At 35.1% G+C, this 12,270-nt stretch overlaps 1 protein-coding gene across 3 annotated transcripts in view; it reads left to right on the forward strand.

The window, feature by feature from the left end:
• MNAT1 (MNAT1 component of CDK activating kinase) overlaps window positions 1-12,270 on the forward strand; it is a 240,475-nt gene that overhangs the window by 76,620 nt on the left and 151,585 nt on the right. For all 3 annotated transcript variants that reach the window (XM_077937996.1, XM_077937995.1, NM_001261796.1), the window contains exons 5-6: window positions 3,844-3,984; window positions 11,210-11,335. In XM_077937996.1, coding sequence (XP_077794122.1) covers window positions 3,844-3,984; window positions 11,210-11,335 — 267 coding nt within the window. The remainder of the gene's footprint in view (window positions 1-3,843; window positions 3,985-11,209; window positions 11,336-12,270) is intronic.

The following is a 12,270-nucleotide window of genomic DNA, read 5'->3' on the forward strand; positions in this document are numbered from 1 at the left end:
AGCCTGGGTGACAGAGCGAGACTCCGTCTCAAAAAAAAAAAAAAAAAAGAAACAAATATTTCCACATGATACTTTAAAAAGACATCTTCCTTTAAACCAGTTACATTTACAAAAAATGTCGCTGAAATTTAGACCAGAAATATGAATATACACTGTAGAGGTATGTAGGTAGGCAGGCACACATTACTACAGCAAAAACCACTTTGACAGCATTATGTTAGACTGTGCTTTCTTAAGGAAATGGATCCATAAGATAGGTGATTGTTAACGCTAGTTTTGCCTGCTTGTATAATTTTCCGGTAAGTGAGCATTTGGACAGTGGTCACAAAACAATGGAGGCTCATTTTTATCCTTGAACACTAATTTCTTTAAAGGAGGGAGTAAACCCAGACAGACGTTGATGGAGCTCCCAAGAGGGAGATAAAACAAGGACACTATTTATTAGAAACTAAAATGAATTCATGATTAGGTCAGAGGAACACATTTGTCAACTAAGCTTAACTTTGGTTTCTCAATTAGTTACCTTTTTTGTTTTACTGAAATAGTATCATTGCTAGATATAAATATGATTTTGGTTTGTTTTAGTTGATCTCATGTTGAAGTTTGTTTTGAAAATATCTCGGCCGGGCGCGGTGGCTCATGCATGTAATCCCAGCACTTTGGGATGCCGAGGCGGGCGGATCACAAGGTCAGGAGATCAAGACTATCCTGGCAAACACGGTGAAACCCCATCTCTACTAAAAATACAAAAAAAATTAGCCGGGCGTGGTGGCGGGCGCCTGTAGTCCCAGCTTCTCGGGAGGCTGAGGCAGGAGAATGGCATGAACCCGGGAGGCGGCAGGACTTGCAGTGAGTGGGGATCGTGCCACTGCACTCAAGCCTGGGCGACAGAGAGAGAGACTCCGTCTCAAAAAAAAAAAAAAAAAAGAAAAAGAAAAAAAAAAAGAAAATATCTCAGGAGTCATATTAAATGTATTAAAATGTATTCTATAAAGAAAAAAGAATTGTATGCATACAAAGGATCAATTGTCTAATGTATACACTTTAGCTATCATTTATATAGTACAGTTTGACTTTCTAGTTGTAGGGAAAAGCAGAGGTAATTATGTTTGAGATACTTTATCAGGATTTTGTAATTAGTGAAAAGGATACAAGCATATTTGGATCACATAGCATATATTTTCATCTTGTATTTAGAAGAGACTTCCTCCTTATAGTCTTATAGTGCTTTGTATCAGCATTTCTTTCCTGCTGTAAAACTCTCAATGAATTGATACTACATTTTCATTCCATTCATACCTAGTCTAGCTTTCTTTAAAAGTATCTTATTTCTGAGAGCATCAGTATGTCATTAATGTTACTCTCTTTGCCTAGTAACCTTTTCTGGGAACATCAGAAGATACATGCAGAATAGGTATGCATAGATAAAATGTTTCATTAACCCCAAGTGTTGGGATTACAGATGTGAGCCACCACTTTTATCATGAAAGGGCGTTACATTTTATCAAAGCCTTTTTCTGCATGTATTGATAAGATTATGTGATTTTAATTCTTTATTTTGTTAATGTATATTAATTGATTTTGTATGTCAAACTGTCTTTCCATCCCAAGGATAATTCCCTCTTGGTTATGTTGTATGATCCTTTTAATGTGCAGTTAGATTCAGTTTATAAGTATTTTGCTGAGGATTTTTGCGTTTTTGTTCATCAGGGATATTGGCTCGCAGTTTTTTTTCCTTGTGGTGTCTTTGTCTGGTTTTAGCATCAGGGTAATAATGCTGGCTTCATAAAACGAGTTTGGAAGTATCCCTCTCTTCAATTTTTTAGAAAAGTTTGAGAAGGATTGATATTAATTCTTCTTTAACTGTTTGGCATTATTCACCACTACAGCCTTTTCTCTGTTAGGAGGCGTGATGACTGATTCAGTGTCCATACTAGTTCTAGGTCTTTTCAGATTTCCTATTTCTTCATAATTTGGTCTTAGTAGGTTGTATGTTTCTAGGAATTTGTTCATTTCTTCTAGATTAACTGAAGTGTATAATTGTTGGTGTGTAATTGTTCATAGTAGTCTCATGATCCTTTTATTTCTGTGGCATCAGTTGTAATGTCTCCTCTTTCACTTCTGATTTTGAGTCTCTTTCATAGTCTTGCAAAGAGTTTGTCAATTTTATCTTTTCAAAAAAACTTAATTTTGTTGATTTTTTTCTGTTCTTTTTCTATTTTCTATTTATTTTTGCTCTAATCTTTGTTATTTATTTTAATACTTTGTTCTGCTAACTTTGAGCTCAGTTTGTTACTAAATTTCTAGCTCCTTGAGACGTAAAGCCAGGTTGTTATTTGAGATCTTTCTTCTCTTTTAAAGTAGGTGTTTATCACAAGAAACTTCCTTCTTAGTACTGCTTTTTCTGTATCCCTTGAGTTTTGGTATGCTATGTTTTTGTTTGTATTTGACCTGAGGTATTTTCTAATTTCCTTTTTGATTTCTTTGACCCAATGATTTTTTGAGTTTATTGTTTAATTTTCACATATGTGCATATTTGTGAATTTTTCCAGTTTTCCTTCTGCTATTGATTCCTGGTTTTATTCCATTGTGGTCAGGAAAGATACTTGGTATGATTTCAGTCTTCTTAAATTTGTTAAGACTTGTTTTGTGACCTAACTTGTGACCTATTCTGTAGAAAGTTCTGTATGTGCTTGGGAAGAATGTGTATTCCGCTGCTGTTGAGTGGAATAACAACTAACAGACATATACAGAGCTATAAAGTTGTTTTAAGACTTCTGTTTCCTTATTGATCTTCTTTCTGAAAGTTCCATCCATTATTGAATGTGTGAGTTAAGTCTCCTACTGTTACTATATTGCTATTTCTCCCTTTAGTTGTCAGTTTGCTTTATATATTTAGTTGTTTATAATTGTTATAATTTTCTATATGTTGACCCTTTTATCATTATGTAATGTTCTTTGTCTCTTTTGACAGTTTTTTAATGAAAGTCTATTTCGTCTCTTACTATGTTCTTTGTTTCAGTGAATGGTGCCAGCATTCATCTAAGTATTCAATCCATATTTGGTCAGTGTTTATATTCTGTTGAAGATCACTCATGTTTTAAGCCTCATCCCTACTCTAATTAGATTATTACTGTATTTAGGGCTCTTATTTCTGTTCTTTCTTTCTTTTTTTTTTTTTTTTTTTTTTGAGACGGAGTCTCGCCCTGTTGCCTAGGCTGGAGTGCAATGGCATGAACTTGGCTTACTGCAACCTTCATCTCCTGGGTTCAAACGATTCTCCTGCCTCAGCCTCCCAAGTAGCTGGGATTACAGGCATGTGCCACCATGCCTGGCTAATTTTTTGTATCTTTAGCAGAGACAGGGTTTCACCATATTGGCCAGGCTGATCTCAAACTCCTGACCTTGTAATCCACCTGCCTTGGCCTCCCAAAGTGCCGGGATTACAGGCACGAGCCACTGCATAGGGCTCTTATTTCTTATCTGGATTATTTGAATATACTTCTAACTATTCCTTCTATTGTCAGTCTTGAATCCAGTTGATCTTTATGTATACCTTTCTGTTTCTAGTCATCTTTTTAAACTCATCCCTCAAATTCCCTTAATATGTTCCCAGTGGCCTTAGTATAGCAAAATCCACTAGTATGGTATAACAGAATAGTTGTTCTGTTTAATAGTAACATGTCTACATGAAATAAAGTAAATTCTATTTCCCTCGATATGGAATTGCTACATTATTAAATAATAAGTGACTAGTGTGTTTTATGCTTCCAATAGAGTGTGGTGTATGATTGCTCTTGGCTCCCAAATTTATTCCATGCCATATATAAATTTTTGTTTTAGACTCGAGAACAGGAAGAACTGGAAGAAGCTTTAGAAGTGGAACGACAGGAAAATGAACAAAGAAGATTATTTATACAAAAAGAAGAACAACTGCAGCAGATTCTAAAAAGGAAGAATAAGCAGGCTTTTTTAGATGAGCTGGTATGTATTAGTGCTAATTGTGATTGTAAAAAACGTTCTTCAGGATTTACCTTTCCTAGTAGGCTGAATGATGGCATTTAAAGGGCATTTCCAGTATTTGTAATCTGGTTCACCTTTAGTTTTGCTGGTTATGTATTGATATCAGTGTATTTATTGCTGAATAAGAGGTTGCCCCCCACCCACACTGAACAATGTATTTTTATGTTCACAATTCTGAGGGTTAGGAATTTAAGTGGTTCTTTTGGGCTTCTCTGCGTCCCTAATGTATTCTCAGGACACCTCTCCATGTGGTTTTGATAGTGACAGGAGGCAGCCAAATGCCTAGGCAGATAGGGTCGGGTACCCGGAGAAACCCCACCTCCATGTCGAAGACAGTTTAAAATCTGAAAACCAAGCTACAAGTTAAATCCTTGGACCAGATTGAGAACTTGTCCTCCTCTTTGGTGTGCTTTCCTCTGATTGATCCCCACCCTTCACCTATTTTATATATGCCTACCCTTTCCTAATTGGTTTTCTACACTGTCATGCCCACCTTTGGGTAGTGTCTTCACTTCAGCCTTTTTGCATACTCATAAGCCAATTCAGCACATACTCCTCATCCTGTGCCTATAAAGACCCCAGACTCAGTAACTAGAGGAAGAGACAACCTGACTTTGGGGAAGACGACCTGCCCTTCCTCTGCCCTCTCCAGCTCACCTCTCTGCTAAGAGCTGTTTTCGTCGCTTAATAAAATTATCGCCTTCACCATCTTTAACCATCCCTGTGACCTCATTCTTCTTGGATGCCAGACAAGAGCTTGGGACCCACCGAGTGTCAGTACCCAGAAAAGCTGCCACACTGGCACTTTGTCCTTGCTGGTGGAGAGCAGCTGCCCCAGGTGACAAGGCCAGAAGCCAACTGAGCTGCTAACACACTGCCGTCTGACGGCGGAACTAAAGGAGCACTATAACACCTCCCCTGGGGCTTTTGGGTTGTGGGCACCCTCACCTGGGCACTGCCACGTTCCCCTTGAGGCAACATGCCTGGTCTGGCTGTGGGCCCCACATGGAGTTTGCTTCTGTATCTATGCCTGGAGCGGATGGCTGGGTCCTGCACTTGCTTGCTTGTGCCTGGTCTGACTGTGGGCCCCACACAAAACTTGTTCCTGTGTTGGTGCTTGGAGCAGCCAGCTAGATCTGCACTGACTCACCCATGTGCTCCCTCCCACATGGGGTTGGGTGCAGTGGGTCTAGTAGAGGGGAGTCCTTACGGTGAATCTAGTGAAGGGGCTGACTACATCAGAAACTGCATCAATTTCTGTAACATTGTGATTGTACTACTCACACGTTGGCTCAGGGTTACAAGAGAAAATATTCCAAGCATAAGGAAGTAGAAGATGCTAACATTTTAGGGCTTGGGCTAGGAAACTGGTGCAGCATTGATTCCACCATATTAGCAAAAGAGCCCACTCAGTTTCAAAGGGAATGGATATAGATCTCACCTCCTAATGGGAGTGTGATGGCCATCTTTAGTCCACACAGTATGTACTGGGAAAACTATGTTTTTCTAGAATTTGGCAAAATATAAATTCATTTGGGATACTCAATCTCTATCCCGATATCAGTTTAGTGATAAGAATTATGAAAATGACTTTCATTTTCATATTGTAATTTGTCTTAACCTTATGCCTATTTATTTATATCTTGCCAACTATGAAGGATTTAAAGTGATTTCCTAGATATTGTTTGTGGACATGCCACTACTTTGTGTAACTTGAAGAACGATGTTAAAATGAGGTTCTAGTATATTTTACTTATATATTTTTGTTTCTTTTTTTTTTTTTTTTGAGACAGAGTCTCACTCTGTCACCCAGGCTGGAGTACAGTGGCGCAATGTCAGCTCACTGCAAGCTCCGCCTCCCGGGTTCCCGCCATTCTCCTGCCTCAGCCTCCCGAGAAGCTGGGACTATAGGCGCCCGCCACCTTGCCTGGCTAATTTTTTTTTTTTTGTATTTTTAGTAGAGTCAGGGTTTCACCGTGTTTGCCAGGATGGTCTCGATCTCCTGACCTCGTGATCCGCCTGCCTCAGCCTCCCAAAGTGCTGGGATTACAGGCGTGAGCCATTACTTATATATTTTTAAAAAGTTTTTTATTTAATATCCATTTTATTTTCAGATGAGAGAGTAACATTATAACTGAGATGAGCCAGTATATTCTTAATAGATTGTTTATATGGCTTTAAGCTAACTGACTAAAAGACATTGTTTCTGAAGCACTTTTCTCCTGATTAATGCTATTTTTCTAATAATGAGCTCATTTTGGCTCCATGCTGAAGTTTATATTGACTCTGTCTACTTTGTGACAGTATATTTTATATTTTTGCATGAAAAAATAGTGTATTTTTGCTTGAAAGAAATAGCAGTGTTTTTGCAAATTTTTGTTTTCCAGCAATTAGCTTCCTAGGTAGTCAACCTTATTAGATAATGACAGTAATAATAACTAAGGTTTATGAAGTGTTTCATGGATTTGTTACTATATTACTTGATATTTATAACCCTGTATGATATTGATGACTTCACAAACTAGAAAATCTTCCTCTCCAGGAAAGTCTTTTTGCATTCTTCTCTTTCGCTTTATGTTCATATAATTTATTTCCCTGAGGCGTGTGTGTGTGTGTGTGTGTGTGTGTGTGCGCGCAGTGTTAATACACTTTCTTGTCTAGTTGATAATGCTATTATCCTGTGATTGGGGAAAATATGTATATGTGTGTTTTTCTACTGTGCTTTTGCCAAAAAAGCATATAAGTCAGTTAACCAAGAGTAGAAAAAGAGAAAGCGAGATTACTTAAATTGTAAGGAGGTGCGAAACTAAAGGGAAAATAAGGGTAAGGGCATTACTGAGGCTTAGATAGAAAATGCTGTCATAGGCCGGGCGCGGTGGCTCAAGCCTGTAATCCCAGCACTCTGGGAGGCCGAGGCGGGCGGATCACGAGGTCAGGAGATCGAGACCATCCTGGCTAACACGGTGAAACCCCGTCTCTACTAAAAAAAATACAAAAAACTAGCCGGGCGACGTGGCGGGCGCCTGTAGTCCCAGCTATTCGGGAGGCTGAGGCAGGAGAATGGCGTAAACCCGGGAGGCGGAGCTTGCAGTGAGCTGAGATCCGGCCACTGCACTCCAGCCCGGGCGACAGAGCGAGACTCCGTCTCAAAAAAAAAAAAAAAAAAAAAAGAAAATGCTGTCATAAAACTCTATTTTCTATGAGTGGAATGTGAATTTGACTCTAAAAATGAGGACAGCAGCATATTAAATAGAGTAATGATGCTTTCTGTAGCAACTTTCATTAGTTCTTTCTTGAAACTATTAAGTGGCAGGTATGGCTTTAACAGTGAAATGACATGTTGTGTTTTATAGTTTTGTAGCTGTTTGGTGAGAAATTGAAAACTTTAAAAAATGAATTAGTAAATTGATGTTACTAATTATTAGTATATAATTACTAATTATAATTGTTTTATTGAAAGATTCTTCCCCTTATCATTTTATATGAAGAGTTACAGGCTCTTTTTTAAGTAATACTTCTCTTCTATATAATTAATTGAATTAATCCCAAATATAGAACTTTGATAGAAAATATACTTTTAACATTTTATGTTCCATCTAATAAAAAAGGTTTTTAGATTTTACTTTGAGGTTAGCCAGCTTTGCATAACAATTATTCTTGCGTATTCTTTTTCCTTTTTTTTTTTTGAGACGGAGTCTTGCTCTGTGCCCTAGCTGGAGTGCAGTGGCGTGATCTTGGCTCACTGCAACCTCCGCCTCCTGGGTTTCAAGCAGTTCTCTGCCTTAGCCTCCTGAGTTGCTGGGATTGCAGGTGCCTGCCACCATGCCCAGCTAACTTTTTTGTATTTTTGGCAGAGATGGGGTTTCACCGTCTTGGCCAGGCTGGTCATGAACTACTGACCTTGTGATTCACCCGCCTTGGCCTCCCAAAGTGCTGGGATTACTGGCGTGAGCCACCGCACCCAGCCGCATATTCTTTTAGTCTTTAAAGTACTGTTTTGCTGCCTCACTGAGCTGCTATTGGCATGAAGCTCTCCTTTGATTCAGTGAGGCATGAAGCAAGATGTGAAACTACCATTGTTGTACATTGTGTGTAATCTGGAGTTAATATTGATTTTTGTGAGTTCTTTCTCCCACTTCCTGTTTTCCTCACCTGCAAGTCATTACCGCACATACTTTCCTCACTGTTTAGATCATATAACATGGTGGTTAAATAATTCTTAGTAATTTACTGTATTCATTAGTGCAATTAATTACAACAGATTGGTTTAGAATACCACTGCAGTTTGAATTTCTGGTTTTCATTTTTAAACTTATTTTTAAAGATTTTGTTATGTTTATTTTTCAGTCTTTATAAAATTTTTGTTGTAAATGTTAAAATACTTTAAATTTTTATGACTAATGAATTCATTAAATTTATTTTTATCCTCTTGAATCTTTATTAACTAAGTAAAATAATGTATTTCTTTTTCTGTATATGTTCATATGTGAGATTTTGTTTAAAAAACAATAGCATTTGTAAATATGTCTAGAAGCTTAATTCTTAGAATTAATTTCTGGACCTAATTTACACAAGTACTACTTATTAGAATTGTTTTCCTCCTGTTTTTGGTTCTGGTCTTTGTGCCAAAAGTCACTTTTTAACCTTTTAAAAAGTATTCACATTGTATTATACTGTATGTGACGGGATTTTAATGTTATGGTCTTAATGTTTATGGCTTAGCATTTGCAGTAATGTTGGCTAAAAGGTCCATTTATTTAATCCTAACTGTAAATTCAATTTTAAAAAACAGTTTGGAAAAAGATTTTTAAACAGGTCCTGACTTATTAAATCTTTTTATATTCCTGTTTGAAAATTCGCTTCAGTTTATGTCTTAAATTTTGTATGGGCTAATATTGTTGTCAAACGCAGTAGGTGATTTTTATTAGAAATATTGTTTGCCAGATGGCTTGCTGAAAGTCAGTTAAAATAATCTTTTAAAAATGGTCATTATAAAGCTTTTAATGAGTATTACAGGCAGTTCTTATTAAAATTTCTTTAAATATTAAACAGTGTGCCTTCAGGCAATTAATATAGGTGAGGGAACCTTTTAAGGTAAAATGTAATGCAAAGAATGAAATAACTTGAAAGGCTAAATCTGCATGTTAGGTATTCCCCAGAGCATGCATGTTTCACATAGTTTATTTTACTCCATTAATATTTTTTGTTGTTGGAACTCCTACTTAATTCTAGTTTAACACTTAGTAATGCTTCTAAGCTTCAAAATTTGAGTGCTAAAATAGAATAGAGTAGGTTGGAACTAAATTCTTTGCTTCAGTATCAAAACTGTTTTAGATCCTTAGAATGTTTGTTTTTATTAGATTTCAGCTGTTTACCAAGACACTTTAACATTCAGTTCCTTTTATGTGAATGTGAAACCAGGATTAAAACAAGCCAAAGTCTTGACTAGCAACTTTTTGTTTTGAAGTTAATACATTGCTTTTATATAAGAATTTTTGCTTTTTAAAGGAAATACCAGTTAAGGAAGAGCACTTGAATTGATTTAGAGTATAAATTGAAAAGCAATACTTTTAACTTTTTAGCTAAGGAAATTTATTTTTCTTTTGTTAGTTTCTACATGTGAAAAGATAGAGTAGCTTTTAAAATATTTTTTTTTGGCCACAGCCCATTAAAAATGTTCTTTAATTTTATATTTTATTATAAAATTCTTAATATAAATCTAGAATAGCTGCAAGGAATCTTAGCAATACAGTTACTCATGCATTACTAATACTTTGTGTAGAATATAAAAGGTATTCTAGTATATTCTCCTCATATTATATTTCATCACTTTTCCTTCATTATTGTTAAAGCCAGGTCTTAATGATTTTGCCCCTTAATAAGGTTATATCTTATAAATAAATAAAATTTATGTTCTTCCATTTACTATTAAAAGTTTTAATCTTTGTAACACTGCTCTTGCAAAACACTTCTATTATAAAATCTTGGTGTGCAACTTTATTCTAGGACAATTCTATTGAATTAAGTTGCTTGAGTTATTTCTATACTGTAACCTTAAACAAATTCCTTTAAGTATATTAATTAACCACATTTGTGCCTAAAAAATTGTTAAGCTGCTAGATTTGGAAAGAAAATTAAAATCTGTATGTTTACTTTATGCTGTGAAATGTTAATAATAGAGTTTCTTCAGGATTAAATTCTGTGTAGTCACTATTTTAACATCTATAGCCTCTTTGAACAATATGCTTTAGCACATAATATAAAAGGTATTCTAGTATATTCTAGTATAAAAATGTGTTTGTACCTTCATCTTTGTTTATAGATACAGAAAATTCTCAGTCTCTTTCTGTGTGTGTGTGTTTGTATGTGTGTGTAGGAAAGAGAGAGAGAGAGAGATCTTTTCCTCCTGGTACCTCCTTCTGCATATGTTTTTGGGTTCTTATTTAACTGAAAACTCAGAAAGGAAAATGTCTGGATATCATTTAGTTTAGACCTTAGTTCCACAGCCCTTTAAAGATGTAAGAGAACTTCTTGTTAAACAGAATAAATAACAGTCTACGTATAAAAATTAGTAATTTGCTCATGGTATTAAAATGTGTCAGTGTGCTTAGAATTAATATAAGATATTAAAATGTTTCACTGTCATTTTGTTACTTAAGTTAAAAAACATAGACTTAAATTTTAAAATTAAGTTAGAAAAGGAGAAAATAAATACGCTTTTGGTTGTACTTACAATAGTTTCATTGTGCAAAATAGAACAAGGATCATTTCCAAACGGTCTCAGGTGAAATCTAATGGGAAACAATTTCAAACTGGTCTAAATTTACTGGTAAAAAGAATGCGTCTTAGATAAACATCTGATCTAAGTTATAGTACTTTGTACTATGCTTTCTGTGATTAGCTTATTTTTTTCATTTTAATAAATGTGGTTGGTTTGCTAGTTGAAATAGGAACTTTTAATGTGGATTTTATAAAAATACTTGTTTGCAGGTTATTTTGATTTATGAGTCTACAACAGCCTTTTCTTATTATGGAATGTTAGTATTTTTTGTAAAGTGTCCTCGGTAATGTGAATATTTAGTTTGACATGAAATGCTTATGGAAAGGACATAATTTAAAATAAAAGTTTTGTTGTTTTTAGTTTTCCCTTTTTACATTTCTTATTGAAGTTGAACTATTCTTACAGGAGAGTTCTGATCTCCCTGTTGCTCTGCTTTTGGCTCAGCATAAAGATAGATCTACCCAATTAGAAATGCAACTTGAGAAACCCAAACCTGTAAAACCAGTGACGTTTTCCACAGGCATCAAAATGGTAAGCCTTATTTTAATTGCTTGTTTGAAAGATATTTTTTCAAGGATTATGCTTTATAATTTTACACCATTTCTATAGTAAACCGAAATGTTCAGATGTTTAAGAACAGTGTCTGATCTAGTTTTAGATGTCTGGAAATATGGATGGGCGCAGTATGAGGAAAGTGAAACAAATAATTTTCAAAGTATACAACACAATATTTTTGTATGTGAATTGGGTTTGTATGACTCTCTTACTCTACTTGCATTTTTAAGCTTGTAGCGTAGAAAAACATTTATAAATATTGTTTGGAGAGTAGTTACCATCTGCAGATATGAAATGGGAAAGTAAATGTATCAATTAATGTTTTCTTCTAAACAGTTTTCTTCACATATATATTTTTAAAAAATCTGAAAGCCATTTTTAGTTTCTAGACTGATGAATAGATTAATTTGGGTTTAAAAAACTTTATTTTATATTGTATTGTTATATTTTGTTTATTTTAGCATTCAAGGGAAAGATTTTATAAGCCAATGATGTTTTTGTATACTTTGACAGATTTTTGTTTGTTTGTTTAGAAAATATATACTTTGGCATATTAATTTTAACATGTGTTTAACATTTAGATGTTTGAGATGTAGCCACTCTAAAGATGTAACATTCAAATTCATAATTATCTTTTAAAATAGTCTCATTAGAGTAGTATAAAATATGTGGTTAGAAAAGATAAATGCTTGAGGTGATAGATATCTCAATTACTCTATTTTTATTATTGCATATATGTACACAGGTATTAAAATAAAAGTATCACAAAATATGTACAGCTACTCTATATGAATTAAAAACTGGTTTTAAAAAAGTTGTGGCAGCACTACAAAGTCATGGTTATGGATTTGGACTTTGAATCCAAACAGACCTGGGTTCAACTCTCAACAACCCATTTAGCCAGCTGCTTG

This window comes from Macaca mulatta, chromosome 7, assembly GCF_049350105.2.
Source record: "Macaca mulatta isolate MMU2019108-1 chromosome 7, T2T-MMU8v2.0, whole genome shotgun sequence".
Classification (NCBI taxonomy): domain Eukaryota; kingdom Metazoa; phylum Chordata; class Mammalia; order Primates; family Cercopithecidae; genus Macaca; species Macaca mulatta.